This window comes from Amphiura filiformis, chromosome 5 (assembly GCF_039555335.1).
Source record: "Amphiura filiformis chromosome 5, Afil_fr2py, whole genome shotgun sequence".
NCBI lineage: Eukaryota > Metazoa > Echinodermata > Ophiuroidea > Amphilepidida > Amphiuridae > Amphiura > Amphiura filiformis.
This window is the reverse complement of record NC_092632.1, coordinates 44,399,253-44,421,832: the sequence shown is the minus strand read 5'-3', so window position 1 is coordinate 44,421,832 and position 22,580 is coordinate 44,399,253. Positions and strand designations below refer to the sequence as shown.

Below are 22,580 nucleotides of genomic sequence, written 5' to 3'. Positions count from 1 at the left end.
TTTTTTGTAGCATTCAAAACATTTCATTGTAAAATGGACTCCCTGCTTAATATTGGTTATTATATCCTATACACATCCATTTGTCAAAATTGGAATATCTTGGAATATCTTGTAAGTATGAATCATTTGGCTGGAAACCACCTCTAATTAAATAGCTGGTTACTGAGTGATTTTACACAATCAGGCTTGCATGTATACATTTCCTGCCTCAAATGAAATTCATCAAAGACCACACTGATTCACCCTATATGCAGTTATTGTAGGAAGAGATGATTATGTTCCCTATTTCAGACGATGGTCGAGGTCCTATAATCTTTTCCAAAAACTCTGATATGATATGGAACAGAATGTACTTATAAGTTAACTAATGTGATTGTCTGCTGTAATTCCACACATTAACTGCATATTAGAAATACACTTATGTGTGGTAGAACCAAAGAGTACAGACTCTGCCATGTTTGTGTTTGCACGTCACTCATGGAGGGCAAATAGTGTACCATACTTCCATATAATGTCACTACATGCATGTGCCCGGCAAACTTTTGATCCACAAGTGTGTTCTTGTTTGCATTCTGCATGTAACATGTTGTGGCTATGTGCTGAGTTCCAAGCACTTGTAACTCTCAAGCTTAAAGATGCAAATTATCGCTTGATTTCTTGCTCTTGCCAAAAAAACACTGAAGGTACACTATTTGCTCTCCACAAGCGACAAACCAAAATGGGACAATTTTGAGTCTGTACTCATTGGATATCTCTTTCTGGTGGTAGCTTACCTGCAGTACTGCTTCTGCACCATGTTGTACAATTAATTTGACTGTTTCCCCTGCTTCTACAAACATATTCACAGCATCTTGATGTAGTACACTTCTTACATCTACGTCATTAATCTGGAAGCAAAAGGCGGAATAATTATAATCATATTATTATTATGGTTAAAGAGCTTAGTTTAATTTTCAGCTGAAATAAAACAAAGTTTGTATCCCAGTTATTAAAGATTTTTAGTCATGAAGATTTGTAATAAAGATAATCAAGCAGAGTGTTGTCAAAAATCCTGAAATGGCTGAAAATATACCTTGCCTCTACTTTTGTACAGGATTATTGGATCAAAATTTCCTTAACTCAGGAGATTTTATGAAGACTTTAATCCTAACTCACTCAGGGTGGTTTAGGTGATGGCTCCCTCTAGACACGTTCCCTGCTCCTGCTAAAGGAGAGGCACTAAGACTGTTGGGATTTGTTTGACCGAGGATGGTCTACTGTTAACTGTACAGGGGTCCATTTCACTAAACTTTACGAAGCTTCGTAAGTCTCGAAAATCACTCGTAACTTACGACGAGTCGTAAGTTCCATTTCACTAAACTTACTTACAAACGATACCCTTCGTAAAAATAGGGATTTACTACAGGGACCCTTCGTAAAGTTACGTCTAGTATTGGGTATTCGTAACTTTACGAACGGTTACTTGAGTTACGAAGGGTTAAAGGTTTAGTGAAATAGACCCCAGGGCTATCAAACTCTTCATCCACTTAAATTTTCTATATACAGCAATAAATATAATCATATTAATTTGCACGGACTCTTCGAATATGACGGAATATCTCAATGGTACTAAATAGGACAGTGTAAAACCTTTTGCTTACAGAAAGCCGACACACCTTAGAAATAAGCAATCAATCCTCACCCTAATTTTGCCAACACTTTTTATTCATTACTTATTAGCCATGCCCCAAATAGAGCTCCAATGTTAGTAAGTGTGACAATAATATCTTCAGGGTGTTACTTTCTTACTTTCAGCTGGCAAAATTTAATATCTAATGACTCAAAAAGAGTCAATGACACAGATAACATGCCTGGCAGAATAGGACAGCTCTGTGTGCTAGCCTAATATAAAGAGGAAATTATCCATTAGATTCATGGAGGGGAATTTGCCGTATTCTTCAAAGGTCATAAGGAATAAACTTCTAATTCAGGCTGGGGGTTTCCACAAGTTCATTTCCCATTTACAGTGTGTGGGTGCATTTGAAGAATTCAGATGCAAAATATATGATATTGCTGCCTTGTGATTTTTTAAATTAAAGGACGTCTCTGGCAATCACAACAATATGCCTTATATGATAGAAAATTAATTATGAAGCACAAATCATATGGTTTTGTTTGAAACAAACATGCAATATTCAAAATTCCCGGGCGCCGAAATTGTCCAGTGCAATGACGTCCCAGTAATACAATGAAGGCTGACAACAATTGAGCACAAGTAACCATGTCGTCATTGCACTAGACAATTTCGGCGTGGGAATTTTGAATATCGTTTGTGGAGAGCTACCTGTTTTTATTTGTTTTTATGGTCAATATGAGTTTGTTTTAAAAACCATGTGATTTGTGATTTATAATCATTTTTCTAACATAAGGCTTAATGTTGTTATAAGGCTGAATGTTGTTATTGGCAGAGATATCCTTTAATACAAAGAAATATCTTAATAAAAGATTTCAGAAAAAAAAGATGAACAGCTTTATTCATTAAAATAGAATATCTATTAAAAAAGAAATCACAAAACATTTAAACCAAAAAAAAGGTAATAGCACTATTTATTACTATTTATTACAGAATTAGTCATACGGCAGCCTTGGGTATATCGCATTTTGCATTTGAACTCATATTTTTCACTGAACTTTAAATAGAAACACTTGATTGTAGCTGCTTATATGATTAGGAATAGGATAATAGGATTAGGGTTCTAGGGTTATGATTTTGAAATTAGGGAAGAATTTAAAATAATTTACATGTGAACAGTCAAGTATGATTTGCATGTACATATAATCTGTACACAGTAGTTCTACTCATACAGCTCTTGCCTAAAACACAATTTAGTACAAGATAAAGTGAATTCATGTTTTGTTGGGGGAAAATTTCAGGTGATAATTGCCTGTGCATTTTGACAGTGTCCAGAAGTGTTCTCAGGAAGTCCCCTACAGACATGCGAAGCGCACACATGCACTGATATCATAGCTGTACTCAGTTAGTGTGCAGAAAAAAAAAGTGTCCAAGATGGTAAGCTAGCATAAGTACATGCACATGCATGCCTTTGCCTACGAGCATAATGTGTAGCAGAAGGGTTTCTGCCAGCTGGGTATAACTAAGCCAGACATCAGCGAAGTTGCTACAATCGCCAACAGTCCTGACAACATATGTTTACACGGTAACCAAGCAGGTCTAACATACATGTACATGACTGTAACCTTAGCATTAGAATTTGTCACATGCAGGACCAATGTTTTATTTTTAGATCAACTTGGTCGTGATTCACAAGGTAATTGTGAGTGATTTCACACTTGTTCTATTTAGGGTGATACATGTATATATGTAGGATCTTGAATTTCAGGACACACAAAATATATATTTGAAGTCACAGTCAAATTGCAAATGGTGAACCATTGATAAAATAACTGATTTTTTCCCCCCAATTTGGCAATAAATCTCCCAGCAAACGCAACATCATACTCGGCAGTGGGGTTTGACTCCCACCCTTTTTATTTTACCCCCACCCTTTTTATTGAGGCACCCTTTATACTGAAAATTCCTGACCCCCACGCTATTTACTGAGGCACCCTTTATACTGAAAATTCTTGACCCCCACCACTTTTTGCTTTTTCCGCTATTTGTAAACTGACAAAGTCGCACGCAATTTGGTTCAAGTATCAAATACATGAATTCTGCACCTATTTCACATGTCCGAGTCCGATGTTTTTCTCTCCAATAAGTTAATTGATACATTACGTGAACAATGCAAATTATATGTGAAAAACTACTACTGCACTGTAAAATAAGCATTTTAATGAATAACTGTACTTTTATGGTGTTCAAATGTTGTTCTTGTCATGAAACTTGACGACGCTGTGTTCAGCGACTATATCCTACTTCTTCCGTGCTGCTTCGCTCAATCAATTATGCATGTTAATGACGTCACTCATATACGATCAATGTAAAGAAAAATAACACGTCATGGAAAATCGGACATTTGCATATGACGTATGTGTTTTGGCAGTGCTTCCGGGGAGGATATTGTGTACATTGCACTGGATTCACGTAAACAAGCGCGAGCCTGCATCAAATGGAATTTTATCTTGCGACATAGTGTGCAAGTTTTGGTGATTTTTCTTGAAACTATGATTATTTTATCATTCAATAAAAATATACTGTAAGTTGGAAGAAGCCCCACGCTTTTTATTTTAATCCCACGCTTTATATCAGTCCACGCTTTTTACCCAAAAAGTTTAAACCCCCACGCTTTCACCAATTTTCAGAATTTCGAACCGGCACCCATTATAAAGCGTGGACTGCCGAGTGTGAACATGTTTAAAAGAAAACATTAAAATGTCGGGTTATACATGTATAAAGGGTATCAAACACTTGAATAACATTAAAAACACATTTTTTTTAAAGTTGATACAAAACATAATGTAATGTTATTATTAAATTAATGTAATGTTATTAAGTGTCAACAAAATATTTTGCAAAACCGTTTGCCCAAAATATTTTGCTTTAAAATGTTGTTGTGGTGTTTTAAAAAATGATTTCATGGCCTTTATATCACCCACCATTTATGATGAAATCCAAAATGAAAATATATGTTTGATTTGGTTTAAGCACATTTTTGTATTATTTTGCTGGGGTATTATTCTGTGAAAATGAAAGCCACCTTTCAATATGAAACAATCTTGCCATGTAGATCTATATTTAGTAATAAGTTAATAACACGTATGCACTTATTACTCACAACTTTTAAAACATGGCTATTACAATGTAAGCAACCAATTGGCAACTGCTGCATACATGTGCATGGATTTGTAAAGTACGTTTTGAACTTTTGAAAGTAACATTTCAGGGCAAATTGCCAAAAATGGAAAAAATGTTACTATCATAAAGTTATGCCAAATCAAGTGGAAGAGATTGGATCGTCTTATCTCTCAATGATGTACCAATGTTGAAATTCTATCAGGAACAAGTCTCATTTTTGATATTTCATGATTTGAATAAAAATGTAAGCACGGGACAATAAGCTTCAAAATGATACCAAAATTATATACATAGAATCAGTACTTTTCAAGATATGGATTATTTTGTAAATGATACCTTGATATTTTTGTGGAACGGCTATTCGAGTAATGGGCTCATTAGTTTCCTGCTTTACACAGGATTGAATAGGGATTATCATAGTTCAGCTGTCAATTATTGATTAAATAAGCCTCTTTTTAATAAGTACTTTCAAGGATTTGAAACTTCACTCAGTCCCAAGGTCAAATACCATGAAATATATAATTCCAAAATTTGATTTTTTTTTTATGGGATGTCATCCTATAACTCAAAAACATGCCTGGTAAATTGTTCCGGGTTTTGTTGGAGCTGGTCACACATGTGATTGAAATTGCAAATTCATGCCACACAACATTCAATAGCACCGAGATGTTTGCATTTGTTCAAGGCACTTAACATTGAGGGAAGGAAAGGATTGACATGAGTTATGGTACTGACAGGGCAACGGTAGTTTTGCGGTTATGCTCAGGTTTGTTAAAATTCAGACGCTTGGGATGAACTATTGATTGAACACCGACTGAGTGGGGCCATTGTAACATTTCTTTTACCTCTAGTATTTTATCTCCTTTCTTCAACCTTCCATCTTTAGCTGCAGCACCATCGTCTCTAATTTTGGTTACAAAGATACCTGGGTCCCGTGGTACATGGGGCTGGTCTCGACCACCTTTGATATTAAAACCCAAACCTGTAAGGACATAAAAAAACAAATCGTTTGAAATTATTACAACAAGTGTTTGTACAAACAGTACATATTGGTATAAGTCAAAAAAAAAAAAAAGAATCTTAATCAGGTTAATCTCAGAGAATTTGTTTTCTATTAATAGTATTACATAATGTATGTTCCAAGTCACACATTTAATGAACTGGGGATTCAATCATGTCCATTTAACAATGCGTTTGTGTCGTCTTACTTTAGCCAGGCTAGCTTTAGCCAGACGCAAGTTGTTAAACAGTGATAAAAAATGGTGAAACATGATTGAATCCCGTTCAAAAATGATAACAAGCTATTGAAGATCGTCTAATTCATGTGATTATTTCATGAGTCAGTTAGTCATTGCCACTCAACATTTCAAGAAGATCAGTGATTTCTCTGTTGATATTAGCAACAAAAAAACCACAACATTACAATGGCAATGTTAGCCACTTCCTCCAATTAAACATTGTAAGAGTGTATACCCACACAAGTTCCAAGCATGACAAATTTTATGCGTAAATGTGTAATGTGTATGCACGCTTCCATTAACATGCCTTCACGTATACACTTCTGTAAAGGTGTGGATTCATCACCGATTAACAACGTTTGGCTCCTGTTCAAAGGTATAGGAAGAGTCGTTGAAGGGATAATACATGCCATTACACAGGAAGGTGTCTAAAATACCTGCTCCTTCCTAGACCTGTAGAAATTTCTTTCATTTTTGGCATGGCTAAATCATACATGATTTATAATTCAATTCATTGTTTACACACAGGATGTTGCAAGGAATCCATGTTTTTGTCAGGATTGCACTAAGTGGGAAGACTCTGTGAAGACTCCATCCTGCATCAGGAATTTCATCAGAGCTCAAATAAATCTTGGAAAATTACCATTAACCCACACCCTAGCTGCTTTTTGGCAAGGGGGTAGGAAAGGAGGAAGGAAGAAAGAAAGAAGAGGAAGAGAAAACTTTTTTTCTCGGGTGCAGGTGCAGTTTTCAACCACCGACCCCTCAGGTGCCAGACACATGCACAGGCCTACCTTGCCAAGGGGGTGTAGCTTGCCCGGCCAAGCTTTCCGCGACCATATGACTGTTCGCATGATGACGCAATCGCATCACATGGGTTACCTGCCCGTGCCTACATGTATGCTTTGTGAACTGTGGTTTTGTGTTGTTTAGTATGGTTAGGGTTAATCATCTTTTAATATCAAAATCTCTCTCATTTATGATGGTATTTTGGATAATTACCTATTCACATCACATCTCCATATATTTCTGAAAGCAAATGTAATGTTGTGGCAAACCTATAGCCAGCTCAAAAAGACAGCAAAAATGTTGTGCCACACTATGACATGCCCTTTCATGTTTGCCCTTCCTCATTTTCCTGTGATAGTCTGCCTAATTTCCCCAGGAGCCCATTACAAATATGCCCTTCATATTTGCCCCTTGGTTGTCTTGTCGTACAAGATTTGCATCTCTCAACATGACAGATCACATTAACTGAGCAAGTCTTAGATTGTTATCAAATAATCAACCAATGTCTGATAAATTATAGATAAAGGTCCATGTAGGTACAATTATAAAATACTGATGCTTTGAATCAATTGTGTATACAATTATGTGTAGGGTGGACGTGTGGTGCATTGTGTTGCATTTGCACAGTGCATATATTTTTGCATATAAACGATGATATCAATTTGCTCAACTACCAAATGATATGACATTTCATTCAGATATATTTTTTAGAGAAATTCTTCCACAAATTCAACAACTTTGTACTATTACATTTCTTGCAACCTAACGTTTATGAAGTCTGTCTAGCTAATATTAAAACACATTTCCTAAGACCCTACAGTTTCCTGGCTTCATACATCTCAGCTGTATGTACCAAACAAAACAGAACCTGTCAAATGCTAAATTAATGTTAATAATAATATAATTAGTACAAAGACACATTAAGGTCAACCTACACTTCATTGGTAAGGATCTACTGTGGTGATATAGATCTCTATAAGACTGGCTATGATGATATTTGTTAGGCTCGCCAGGCCTATTACCATGATTACCTGTGGTTTGGGTCCAAATATTTGCAGCCCTTGTTTACGGTCATACAACAGGAAACACTTACTTTGTATAGTTTCCCATACGGATCATCCATGTCCTGAAGAACTATGGGTAGATTAGATTTTTAATTTGACAGCTAAACATTGGCAGTCTAAACTGTGAGAAGTTACCAAGGTTCTAAAGTTTACTTTGATGGGGTTGTAGCCAAAAGCCAAATTTGGTGAATTCAGGAAGATAAAATGTTTGCTATGCAAAGTTTGAAACAAGTCTGTATAAAATCTATGACTATTCTGTGTAGAATTTGTATGTATAAGTGGACACAATTTTACTATAATATTTTTCACCCTAATGTGGCAGTGACTTCAAGGCATTGAGGCGGCTGTTTCGGGTGCACATCTATGCAACGTCCTTAAGCACGTGTGTGCGTATGCCAGCTACTTGAAGCTGCGCCTAATGAAATATGCACCGACGTCACTGCCACATCAGGGTGAAAAATGGTATAGTGGCTTGCCTTCTGACTATCAGCCGGTGCTAATTTAATTTGTGTTTTTTAAATTTAAAGCTGAGCACATGGAATTTAAGAGCACACAATGTTGTTGCAAACATAATTTATTCATAGCAAACATAATATAACGTATAAATCCTCGAATGCGTTGCATTTTCCAAATGGGGGGGCATTTATTAGAGGTCACTTTTAGAATGATAATTCCCGTTAAAATCATAAGGTAAGCTTAAAAAATGACGAACCATGAACTTAGGAACAATAGACTTATGGTTCACTTCCGGGTTTCCGACCAGATTTTTGCCGATTAGCAACGTTATTATCGACCATGTGTGCAACTTGGTAAGCTTACTACACAAGATAGCATGGAAATATCTGCATCTTGGTTGAAAAAAGTGGGGGGGGGGGGGAATTATTTGAAGGGGGTGACTATTCAAGGAAATATGGTATACAGGTGTCAAATTTGACATGACAAGAAGCAAAATTATAAGAAAACAATGAGGTAAAAAATGAAATGCAGGTCAGTAACATTACACTGCCACAATGTGTCAATGAACTATTAATTCAAGTCATACTAAATTGTATGAATCCAGATTTAAAACTAAGTACACAAAGCGATATTTATATCTGTGATACGTTTGCAACCAAGAGATAAAACTTATTTGCACTGCTAATATAGAGAATGGACACATGCCAAAGTCTGCTGGACTGGAATGCACAGTACTGTGTCCCATCACAAGTCCCATTTAAAGAAAGATGTGGGTAATTTGTGTACCCCAACAACAGAAGAAGTTTCTAAGTACACCCATTTCTGAACAGTGTCGTTCTTTCAATTTGGTGCAATGGAGCAAAGAAAAATAAACAACTGAGCTTTCATCCTTTTGGTAGACCCATACATGCATGCCTGTAATATTAACATTTTTCACAGCTGATTATATGGTTCCGATTTCCTTAGAGATATTTTCGCTAATCAGACTCTTGTGTTTGTTGGACACGTGTGAACAATTGTCGTCAGGAGTCAAGTTTGTAACCTCGCACTTCCCATAAAATTTATAAATAACACTGCAAAGGGAACAAACTTTCCATAAGCTTAACAGTGAAAATTTTGTCTGGAAATGGTTTGCCCCCTTCCTGTAATATTTTATGGCTTGTCAACCATCATTGATTCCAAACCACAAAACATGGATCTAGGTAAAAACAATTCCATAAATTTGACACACTATGTATGGTCATGGAAAGTATAGTATTGTTTGAATGCACACATGTTTTCTAGTTAAGATGGTTTTGTTTCACAATATAATTCATATTTAGTTGTTAGCTTAGCTTTACTAAAATTGCATTATTTTGTTCCGCAACAGTTCTTTGGGTACATGTATGTGTGACTGTGAATTAACCTGTATGTTGCTCACGAATGCAAGTCTCAATGTTTGAAAAAACATGCATAGCATGTAAAAATACATAGCTGGTTGCAAAGCACAATAAATTATTTAATCTCCACAAAGTTTAAAATTCTGCACTGTGTCACTTTAGTGAAGTTTGCTTGCAATGGAATTTACAAACAGGAAATTCAGTTCACATGGTGACATTGACATTGAAGAAATATCTTTGACAGTGCATTTTACAGACTGAAGACTAGGCAAACAGGAGAAGTTGGAAGGCACAGAGAGACAGAGAAATGAAGAATATAGACGACAAGGTCATATTCTGTATCAACAAGAGCAACTAAAAACTTATTTTTTGGAATTACAAAAATATTATTCTGTTTTTTGATAGTTGGAACATAGCTCAATCCTAATTCTTTACTTCATTCATTAGTTTATTCAATATATTTCATCAATTTTTAGAAAAAAAGGCCCAAAATACAATATTTAAAAACAAGAAGAGCAGATATGCTGATGAAGTCTTACCTGAATTTATCATTCACAATTGAATTAACATTGAGTCTAATCAGAGCAATTTTGAAATTTGACCCCTAAATGAACTTTGACCTCGAGTGAAGTGACCTCTGCTTTGCTTTTAACATGTTTCCCACCTCTTTGGGTTTATATCTACCAACTTTGAGCCCAATCACAGCTTTTTCAAATTTCACCCATAAATTTCAAGATCTTGTGCAATTTAAATGTTTCCAAAGCTATTGGTCCTGATGGGATATCTCCCAGGGTCTTGAAAGAATGCGCTCATGAAATTGTTTTTCCTTTGTGCCACATTTTTAACTTATCTTTGAGTTCTGGTATTATGCCTGAGACCTGGTTAAAAGCCAATGTTGTTCCTGTTTTTAAAAAGTCTGACAGGCAACGTGCTGAAAATTATAGACCTGTGTCACTATTGTGTATATGTGGAAAAGTGATGGAGAGAGCTATTTTTGATCAAGTGTTCCCCGCAATTAAAGACCAATTATACCATCTGCAACATGGTTTTATCAAAGGTCGCTCCACTGTGACACAGCTTTTATCCGCTTTTCATGAAGTCAGTTCTACTCTGGACAACGCTGGGCAAGTTGATATGATCTATCTTGATTTCTCGAAAGCTTTTGACAGTGTTTGTCATAGCTTGTTGCTTCACAAATTGCAATCTTTTGGCTTTCATTCTGACCTCCTCAATTGGTTTCGCGCTTATTTAACAGGGAGGAGGCAGAGGGTTGTTATTGATGGGGTAAATTCCGACTGGCTTCCAGTTATTTCAGGGTACCCCAAGGTTCAATATTGGGGCCTATGCTTTTCTTTTTGTACATAAATGACATGCCCAGTGTTGCCCAGAATTCTTCTTTAGCTTTGTTTGCAGATGACTCTAAATGTTATAAAAACATCTCTGATGTCTCTGATTGTCACATGCTCCAAAGTGATATTGATGCATTATTTAATTGGAGCAAAACTTGGGATCTCCATTTTCATCCCTCTAAATGCCAGATCATATCAATCACCAGACGTAGGAATGCAATTCGTCATGATTATAAAATGAATGGTGCCATTCTAGACCGTGTTAGTTCCATTAAAGATCTTGGTCTTGATATTTCCTCGTCTTTCACTTGGGATGATCACATTAACAGGGTTGTTAAAAAGTGTAACAAAAAACTTGGTATGATTAAACGCACCATTGGCTTCAATGCCCTCGTAATGTATCCAGGACTTTGTACTCAGCCTTGGTTCAGTAGTGATTTGGAATATTGCAGTCCCTCTGGAGTGGTACCTCAAAGCGCAACATCCAGAAAGTTGAGGGGTCCAGAGAAGGGCAACTAAATTCATTTTAGATTATCCCGAGGCTGAGTACAAAGAAAGGTTAACAGAGCTAACTCTTCTCCCATTAAGTTTTAGAAGAGAATATGTTGATCTCAATATATTTTTCAAGTGCAATCTGGGATTATATGACATCAATCTAGATGATTATGTAGTTTTTAATGGTATTAACAAAGACCGCCCCACCACCAGATTTTCCTCTGATCCTTTGTTGCTGGTAAATCAGCTTTCTAAAACTGAGTGCCACAAGATGGGCTTTTTTCAGCGTATGGTGCCCATTTGGAACCAGCTCCCTAGTATTATCAGATCTACAAATTCTGTTGCTTCATTTAAGCACCAAGTTTTGGAGTTTTACCAGTCCAAATTTGCTTGCACCTTTGATGCAACTTCTGTTTGCACTTGGACCTCTTTTTGTAATTGTCCAAATTGCAGGCAAATGTAACTTACCTGCATTTTTCCCCTCTAATTTATTTTTCCTTCCTTCTTTTTTGGTTTTGGTGGGCGGTCTTAGAGGTGCCTGGCACCTGTTCGCTCCAGCCATTCACTGGACTTTTTAAAACAAATGTTCCTTTCATAATATTGTGTAATTTTTGATGTAACTTATGTGCAATATTATATATTTCTTGTAATTCTGTGCCAGTGATAAAGTGTAATAAATAAATAAAAATAAATAAATGACCTTTGACCTCAACATCCTTTAGGGTATTATAACTTTTGAGCAGTGCCGAATACTAACCAAACAATTATTTTTCCATGGCCTTAGTTTGGCAATAATATGTTTGCATATTATGTGACAAGTACGTAGTATTCCAATTAAATCCTTAATGTACGATTTCCATCAAATTTCAATTTTGTTATTCTTTATTCAAAATGTTGAAATAATATTAGTAATAACTGACGGAAAGGGTTGCTGTCAATTTTAAGTTGAAATAACAAGGTAAAGTGAAAGAAACCCCACTGGTTATTTTGGCCATATAACACATTAATTTTTAAATTATGATAATATGTCGAACTTTGCTCTGTTGACCTACAAAGACAACAAATTTGGCTGATTCCATTTAGGTGCAAGTTGGGACATGTGTAAACATTACAAATATGCAAAAAATCAGGATTAAAAAAATTAACCAATTTTATATTATAAGATCGTACATTATGGCTTTAAGTGGTAATCCGGGTGTTTTGATGCCCAGAACTGCTGTCGGATGACCAAAATTTCACTGCAGGTTATCCGTCGGATGCCCATACCGGTACATAAAAAAAACTTTCTTAATAAGGCTGAATAAAATTAATGTTTTGGTTCTGTCCAGAGGATTTTTATGAATTGATGAGGGAGGACTTTTTTTCCCCAATGTAAAATGAGCATTGTCAGTAGTTTTCGGTCTTTTCCAATGTTCAGTGCTTGCTGCTCTTGGAAAGGAGGAGGCCCTTTTTAAACAAATGTGAGATTCTGAGGGATTAACCTGCTACATTAGTACAAACCAAATCTGTGGCATCGGGGGTCGATGCTTTGCGTCACACGCGAGCGCGACGCGTAAAGAGCGTGATGTACAAATCGCGCAGCAGTTGGTGCGCCAAAGAAGCATTGTGCTGAAATAATTATTCTCATACCTCCAGTTTCCGAGGTCTATTTACTTTGTACTTGTGGACAGACTATAGAATCCCAGATTTCCCACCCATTCTTTTGCCAGGAGTGTAGTAGCACCTTAAAGTAAGTACCGGTACATTTTAATCACTGTTGCTTCTAGTTTCTATTAAACAGTCGGGGACACATTGAATTAGTTCATATGCTGGCTGGCTGCTCAATAGAAGCAACAGTACGGTACTTAAAGCCATTATAACATTTGCTGAGGAGGCTGCCTTCAATATTTTTCAAAATTCTGTTTTTTTACATGGTTGTAATATATACTTTATTTTAAACTAACATGCCCTGCAAAAATCAAGACTTTAGGTGCTGTAGTTTTGTCAAAATTTGCGATTTTGAATAAAATCAGACATGCCAACTTTGAAATCCAGATTTCCGTACTCAGAAGAACAAAAATCCGTATTTTGCACCCTAAAACCGTATTTTTTAAATATGTACCTTTTGCATACCTGCCAACCCCAGAAACTCTAAAAGTAGAACACATAATTGAGAGGGAGCAGTGGCACTTGTGCGACCGAGCACGTAACGGCCCGGGTCCAGGGGCCCACTTTACAAATTTGCAATCAAATTTGGCAATACCAAAGAACCATTCCATCAAAGTAATAAATCAATACAGAAAGATGCTTCCTTTACGAGTTATCACTCATTGAAAGTGCTACTTTGCTATACTTTACATGGAAAGAGGCCATCTTAAAGTCGTCATATTTCCTTAATTACATAACTGATCAAGCTGAATTCCAGATATATGATGCACAGTTGAAAATTAATTTTTAAAAGATTTGGTGACCTCAGTCGACCTTTGACCTTGTATGTGACCTTTGACCTCACAAAATTGGATAAAGTATGTAGATTGTAGACCAAACAATACTTCTAATGTTGTTAGAAGCATGCTTTGTTAAAACTTTCAAGTTCAGAAAATCATTGATCATCATCATCTGAATCTGAATAAACAAAGTGGGAAAGCATCTTGTAGGCCTATACATATTTCTTTAATGTGCATGCATGGTGCGAAAGTCGGGAAGTAAAAGGAGGTCCGAAACCTTCTTGTAGGTTTATTCTTTTGCACCAATAGAGCTAAATAGTTAACTAAATACCTTCAGAAGACATAGCATTAGGTGGTTAATAAAAAATATTAATGTGCATGAAAAATCTGCAAGTCAGAAGACAAGGCGGTTCTCGAACCACGAGTCTCGCCTGCTTTCGTGACCGCCTGCTTTTGCGATTACTTTGGTAGAGGTAAATGAATTTGGCGGTTATAATCGGCTGGGCACGATTATCTGGCTGATGGTGACTGTACCCACCAAGTTTCATGCCCATGCAACAGTTTTTACTAATTTGACTTCAGATTACCCCTGGTGGACTCAAAATGACCTTCCCAAAATTTGGCTTTAAATGATGACTGTACCCACCAAGTGTCATGCCCATACGACAGTATTTACTCATTTGACCTCAGATGACCCCTGGTGACCTCGAAATGACCTTCCAAAAATTTGGCTTTAAATGTTAATTGTACCCCTAAGTTTCATGCCCATCAGACAGTTTTTACTAATTTGACCTCAGATAACCCCTGGTGACCCTGAAAATGACCTTCCAAAAATGTGGCTTTAAATGTTGACTGCACCCACCAAATTTCATGCCCATATGACAGTTTTTACTAATTTGACCTCAGATGACCCGAAATGACCTTCCAAAAATTTGGCTTTAAATGTTGACTGTACCCACCAAGTTTCATGCCCATCCGACAGTTTTTACTAATTTGACCTCAGATGACCCTGGTGACCTCGAAATGACCTTCCAAAAATTTGGCTTTAAATGTTGACTGTACCCACCAAGTTTCATGCCCATACGACAGTTTTACTAATTTGACCTCAGATGACCCCTGGTGACCTTGAAATGACCTTCCACAAATTTGGCTTTAAATGTTGACTGCACCCACCAAGTTTCATGCCCATACGACAGTTTTTACTAATTTGACCTCGGATGAACCCTAGATGACCTCAGTGACCTTGACCCACTAACCAATACAAACCGGTTCTGTCTTGGGTCAAGATGCACCCACCCACCAAGTTTGAGGAACGTGCAACCCCTAGTCTCCGAGAAAATAGGCGGAAGGCAAACTTTAACCAAAACTTTAACCAAATTTGTCACATCCACACACACACCCCCCCACACACATACATACACACATACGGAAAAGTGATTATATAGTCTCCTGCCTTATCAGGCGAGACAAAAATTATTTCGGAAACCATCTTGTAGGCCTATTAAATATTTCTTTAATGTGCATGCATGGTGCGAAAGTCGGAAGTAAAAGGAAGTTGGAAACCTTCTTTTATGCCTATTCTTTTGCACCAATAGAGCTAAATAGTTAACTAAATACCTTGAGAAGACATAGCATTAGGTGGTTAATAAAAAACATTAATGTGCATGAAAAATCTGCAATTGGGAAGAAAAATATTTCGGAAAGCATCTTGTAGGCCTATTAAATATTTCTTTAATGTGCATGCATGGTGCGAAAGTCGGAAGTAAAAGGAGGTCGGAAACCTTCTTTTATGCTTATTCTTTTGCACCAAAAGAGCTAAATAGTTAACTAAATACCTTCAGAAGACATAGCATTAGGTGGATAATAAAAAACATTAATGTGCATGAAAAATCTGCAAGTCGGAAGAAAATTATTTGGAAAGCATCTTGTAGGCCTATTAAATATTTCTTTAATGTGCATGCATGGTGCGAAAGTCGGAAGTAAAAGGAGGTCGGAAACCTTCTTTTATGCTTATTCTTTTGCACCAAAAGAGCTAAATAGTTAACTAAATACCTTCAGAAGACATAGCATTAGGTGGTTAATAAAAACATTAATGTGCATGAAAAATCTGCAAGTCGGAAGAAAATTATTTGGAAAGAAAGCATCTTGTAGGCCTATTAAATAATAATTTTTTAATGTGCATGCATCACCGAAAGTCGAGAGAAAAACGATGTAGGCAACCACTTTAACAGACCAAGAAAGTGGTCAAATGATACCAGTAATTCAGTCGGTAGTCTAATCTTGCAGCTGTTTATCTTTTTAAGACACAACATTTTATTATTTTGGTCAAAATTCTGGAATACCGTATTTTTTGGGGGGTGACCGTACTACCGTATTTATCACGTTTTACCGTACAAAATACGGTGAAACCGTACTAGTTGGCATGTCTGTAAAATGCAGGAACTTTTATTATTACAATGGAAATGTTAGTCGAACGCGTACACAATGTTCACATCACAGTACGTACATGGCATGCAGGAAGGTACACACACACACCGAAGGCCCATGCAGTAGCACAACCGAAGGAGTGACATGCATTTGCGACATCTGCGCTGATAGTAAATTTCAGTTTGTCTGGCTCAAAATTAAAAAGGGTCATATATATCTCATATCTGACAGTCAGTAAAAGCTAACATTTTATGGAAAAGAAATACTAATCTATTTTTTATGGAAATGTTATAACATGGCTTTAAAACATACAACCTTAATCAGCTTTGAAAAAAATAAATAAGGTCAAGTGTGGGCAAGTGGACAACGGAGAAGACAAGTGGCCGACCTATCATAGAATATCCGAAGTCAATCCACCTAGATTCATTCAAGAACATTGATGACATACATTGCAAAACAATGGAAAATTAAACTCATTTGCTCTCACATGTGATGTACCGGTACCCTGTATAATTGTATTTCATGAAATAGAGGAAGTTACCTGTATAATCATGCAATAGTTTGTTTATTATGACTTTCCTGGAAATCCCCTATAATGGAAATAACAACATCATTTGTGAAGACTATTTACATGAAGGGGGAATTCAAGAAAGCAAGCAGATCAAACTCATGTAGAATTTGCTAGAGTAAAAGAACAAAGGCTTGGTTCAAAAGATGATTTTGGCCAACTTAGGCAATTGGTTCTTATAGAAGAATTCAAGAAATGTGTCCACACTGACATTAAAACCCATTTGGATGAAAGCACTATCAAAATTAAGACACTGAACGAGGCGGCGAGGATGGTGGAAGACTATGGCTTAACTCACAAATTGAATGCGAGTAAATTTAGTCATAACAGAAGTTATTCAAACAGGTTCAGCCATAATCAACCTAGAGCAAATCAGGGATTTCCCCCTTGACATAAATAGTCTTCACAAATGATGTTGTTATTTCCATTATAGGGGATTTCCAAGAAAGTCATAATAAACAAACTATTGCATGATTATACAGGTAACTTCCCTACATGTATTTCATGAAATACAATTATATATACAGGGTACATCACACACACATGTCGACTGACTCGTACTACAGGAAAATCCCTGTCAAATTCAGCCGCAAAGAATCTGTAGTCATAGTTTGATACCAAAAAAAATCCAAAAAAGATACCAACCCTGGGTGTTCAACATTCAATAGGAATATAGGATATAGTTTTTCAGAATTAAGCTCTATGATACAAGTCATGTAGGTCATTGTCATACATCAGATGAAAAAAAAAACACCTTGTTTGTTTCCTGTAGCAGGTCAAAAAAGTCAAATGCGAAATGTGTTTTTTTTATTAATTATTTATTTTTATAATCCATATGACAAATGAAAAAAAAAAAAAAAAACTTTTTGGCTGCAAACTGGAATGGGAATTCACAGTGGGTCTCTCCGACACACACACACAAAAAATCACATTTCTTCATATTCAAGAATATTTATGATCCCCTCTCAACCTGCAGATTAAAAAAGGTATTTAAAACGTTTTCTCCAGTAGTGTTTCACTCCGCTTGTTTCTTGTGTGATGTGTAAATGTTTGTACTCCAGTACCGTAGTGTTTTTTTATTATTTGTTGCGATTTTTTCCGTTTTTCCCCTTCGCAAGTGAAAAAAAAAATTCTAATGCGCGAAATAAGCTGTCAAAAACGTAATGCGCGCGCTACAGGACACAAACTTGTTTTTTGTTGTTGCCTAATCGCCAAATGCCTTTTTAAATTTCAGCGTACAGGGCTCGGTACACACATACAGATTTCAGATTTTTCACCAGCTGAGCGATATTCCTGAAGCCATAATTCTTGAATGGATTGACTGAATGACCGATGATGGCAGGGTGCAGTCCGTTGCACACTATGTTTCCCAAACATTATGCGAAAATAATTCATGGAAGCTCTGGGGGATCTAGATGCTCTGCTCTCTAGTACAATCTGAGCCTTATTTGGAGCTTCTTTTTCATAAAATTTATGACCAATATTTCAGATATATCAGGCATTGTCTTTTTAAATTTCCAGGAGTGCTAAGAATCAAGACAAAAATGAGTGCTGTAGATGTGATTGAATCACACTCCTGTAGATGCTTTAGTAGGAGTGTGCAATGAGGTATAAATCAAATAAATATTTGTTTCTGCCTCATTTCATCAAATTTGCTATAATTTCTATTGCAAAGAGAAGCCTTTCACAGAATTTTTTTAATTGTTGAAATTCTGAGAATAACAAAAAAATAAATTTGAGTGCACAAGGTTTTTCTGGGAGAGAACTTTTTCTTGTACGTGCAAGTGCAACAGCTTTTTTCTTACAGGTTAGAAAAGTTTTTTATTTTTTCAGTTTTGTAATGCTAGGATCATTCATGGTTGACCTAAAAAAAAAAAATTGAATTTTAATATGAAAACTGATACTTTGTTTTCATGTCATACTGAAACTCTATTAATGATATCAAAATACATTGAATTTGAATGCATTTTGATATCATTAATAGAGTATGACATGAAAACAAAGTATCAATTTTCATATTAAAAACAAAAAACACCGTGCAAAATTCATTTTTTTTTTTAAATTTCTGGTACCCGGGCAGGGTATTTCCTGCCTGGGTAATGTAATCTCGGCGGGTACCCGCAAGCCCGCCCAAAAATGCCAGCCTTAATAGAGAGCCAAATTTAGAAAGAATCAATCACAGAATTTATATGGTACTTCACAAAGTGGGACCAAATTCTGGGGATGCACATTATCAAGTCAAAGTCAAATAAATGATCAAGTTTGTTAGGAATTACATCTATAGGTCAAATACCTGCGGCTATAATCAAATTAAGTATTTCTTGGCCAAACTGGAACACTGTGAACGCTAGTGGCTCAGCGATAAACACAGTTAACATACACACACATAGCGCAGTAAAGAAGACACACGCGCCTTACACTGCGTACACGCTTAGTACACTACATGGATGCAACGTGCATGTTCCATTTTGGCCAAGAAATACTTAATTTGATTAGGCCAAGTAAAATAAAAAACATGTTTCACGTCCGGGTTTTTGAAAAAAAGAAGGAAGAGGGGGCTTTTTATTTTTTATCGCAAAATCAGTGTAAATACCCATACTTAGAGCTGTTTTAGTGTACCATAAATGCCTGGAAAAAGGAGGAGGCTTCTTTTTGTTGTTTTGAGAGATAGACCCACTCTAACTATCATAAAAGTGTTTCTTGTATATATAGCAAGGCTATAGAAAGCATCTCTACTTCCTACACACATTTTTTGAAAAGTTATAACTGAATTTCAAAAAATATAAATAAAATTGAAGAAACCTCACAAAAGGAAGCGGGAGGGGACGTGAAACATGTTTATTTTTTATTAGGCCTTATATAGTAATATTATAATACCCCATTTTATCAGCATTTTCTCTCCATTTTGTTTTCCCACCTCAAAGATGAATGCCCCTTTTTAATTACAATTTTGTGAATTGTTTTGAAAAATGACCGCTTTTTGTGTGTGTGATTTTAAATAGTCTTCACCAATCACGTTTCTTCATTAGAAACAGTGTCCGATTTACAAATTTTTTCCTACCTGCACTGGTGCATGTAGCCCAAAATTTCTACATGCACAGCAAAAAGTGTGCATGCACCAAAATTAAAGCACTGTCATTGTCATTTTTATGCCGATCACTCGCCGATTTCTTAGCCAAAACACTGGATGCTGTGGCATCCAATATCAATTACTGTTCTAGAACTAGTCACGACGAGGTGCACGATTTCCAGAATGATGCAAGTGTTTTTTGAGCTATTTCCTTTTTTGCTGGACATTATTATGATTATTTTCCGTACGTAAACAAATATTTCCCACGGTTTAAATTCCGGTTCTTTTTTTTCAATGAAATGAAAATGACAGCTTCTACATTTGCGAGGGTATCGGGAATTGGTGGATGACGTCACATTACGCTAGCCCCTCTAAGGGAAGTCATAGTCTCGGACCAGACTGTATGTGGCTATCTCGAATGTTCGTTAGGATCGACAAGTATCAGACCGACGCAAACTGGCTGTGTAGGAGACTAGGGAAGTCAATGAAAAAAGTGACAGTTCTCACGTGATAGGGGTATCGGGAATTGTCAATTGCGCCAGCCCTTCTAATGAAGTCAGGATATTGCGCTAAAAATAGATTGGGTTTTTCCAAATCGGACTGACTGCTTGTTTACTTTTGTATTGCCTTGTCATATCGCTAGCGCTAAAATCGTACATGCACGCGTGCAGGCAGGTAGTGAAAAGCTGCATGCACAGAGGGAATGTTGTTACATGCACTGGTGCAGGTATGCAGGTGGTAAATCGAACACTGATTAGAAATCACCCATGGATATTTCATGAGTCACAACACAAGCATGCGTATTGCAAACCCGGTATTTATAATTGTTTTTTACTAGTAATATTATTATTCCAGTGCATGCATGCTCAGCTCATGGAGCTGGGGCCAGGGTGCAGTGTGTGGGTCATGTCACTCATGTGGACACAAACACGCAGAGTGATTGAATAATCCTGGGCACGTAATAATGAAACACAACTCTTTCAGCTTCACTGCATTGTACGACATGCAAGCAGCATTCGATTTACCTAGTCATGCTAGTGTAAAGTTAATTTTTTATTATTTCCGTGGTCCAGGTACTCGCTAGTGTATTGCAATCGCGTAGAGGTAACAAGCCTCAAGGTCGCCAACTACGCCCACGCCGACAACCATGGGTAAAATGACTTGTTGTGAAGTGCGTTGATCAGCCAATCAGCGTGATTGTTTAAATATCTATTATCTTCTGAAGTTCTGTGTGTACAGCTCGGACCACAAAAGTAATAAAAAATCATTGCTCCCCATTTTGGACAACACAAACTTATATAGCTTTTTTTTGACAATGTAAACATATGCTACATGTATTGCTAATATTATCATACATGCATTAAGAGCATCATGTTTTCACTCATGCACTAAAATAGCTACACACATGACACAATCATTCATTTCATGCATGCATGAATCTAGTGCCGCATACTATTACGCTGACTTTCGTGATTCGGCGAGGAGGGCGATTTCGACCTCCTGGTTTGTTTACAAACAGAGAGGTAGACAAAAACCTGTTCAGCGTGTCCAAACACTCAAGTATCAGAAGGATGGTCCACAATAGCGTGATTCACGTAACCTGAATAGGGATTAAAAAGCTGTCACGTAGAACCATGTGCTTCTATTGTCCAATTTGCCATCAAGATTTCATATGGAAACAGTTCAGACCCAGTACAAGATTATGTCAGAAATTAATATTTTATTCTGGGTCTGATTATTCGGACTAGCATGAATCAAAGTTTTTTATCGAACCCTGTATTGTTAATGTTGCTGCATGCTGTGTAAATTAATAAGTCTTTTGGTTTAACTGCAAAACTGTCTGGCACAGGATACACCCATATTGATTATTTCATGCATTATCTCATAATCCCGGGCTCATAATCTGCCAATGTCTAGTGCATAATGATACTGTATACTTTCATGCTTTACCCCTGTGCAAAATTCGACAGCCGTGCATCATTTTTTAACATTCTCATTCACAAACTGATCGCTTGTTTTCATGCAGAGATACCTACCAGCTGTTCCCCTTTCTAATATAATTTCGTCCTCTGGTATATCTAAAATTGCTGATGCCATATTTACTAAAAAAGTTGCCGATCTAAGCAATATTAATGTTTTCCCCACTGCAATCAGCTCTCCGATTACTTCTCTGTACACAGAAAACGTTGAAAGAAAGGTCGACCGGTCTGGTCGCAATCACTGCAGTGTAGGGTAAAATGGATACGGTTGAAGCCATATAAATATTCATAACTTCCTGTTACGTGGCCTATAAGAGCGTTTAATTAGAGATTGTAAGTCTTGCAAGAATGCAGATATTTTTTTTTTTGACTTTTCACCATAGAGCTGTTTTCTGATTTCAACGGCCCCCCCCCCAAAAAAAACCCCGACCTTTTGTCAGTTTGTGATTTTTCCTTCCAAAAAGGGGATGATTTTTAACGTTACTACAGAAAAAAGTGGATTTCAGATTGGCATTTCATCGCACCCCCTGGTGGCTTTGCCCACA

At 36.7% G+C, this 22,580-nt stretch overlaps 1 protein-coding gene across 1 annotated transcript in view; it reads right to left on the bottom strand.

Annotated features, from left to right (window-relative positions):
* The window catches only part of LOC140153199 (synaptojanin-2-binding protein-like), a 28,292-nt gene extending 6,027 nt beyond the window's left edge, over window positions 1-22,265 (bottom strand). The window contains exons 1-3 of the mRNA XM_072175881.1: window positions 22,093-22,265; window positions 5,641-5,777; window positions 774-887 (exon numbers count right to left, since the gene is read on the bottom strand). Coding sequence (XP_072031982.1) covers window positions 774-887; window positions 5,641-5,777; window positions 22,093-22,153 — 312 coding nt within the window. The 5' untranslated portion in view covers window positions 22,154-22,265. The remainder of the gene's footprint in view (window positions 1-773; window positions 888-5,640; window positions 5,778-22,092) is intronic.
* Window positions 22,266-22,580: the final 315 nt, after the last annotated feature.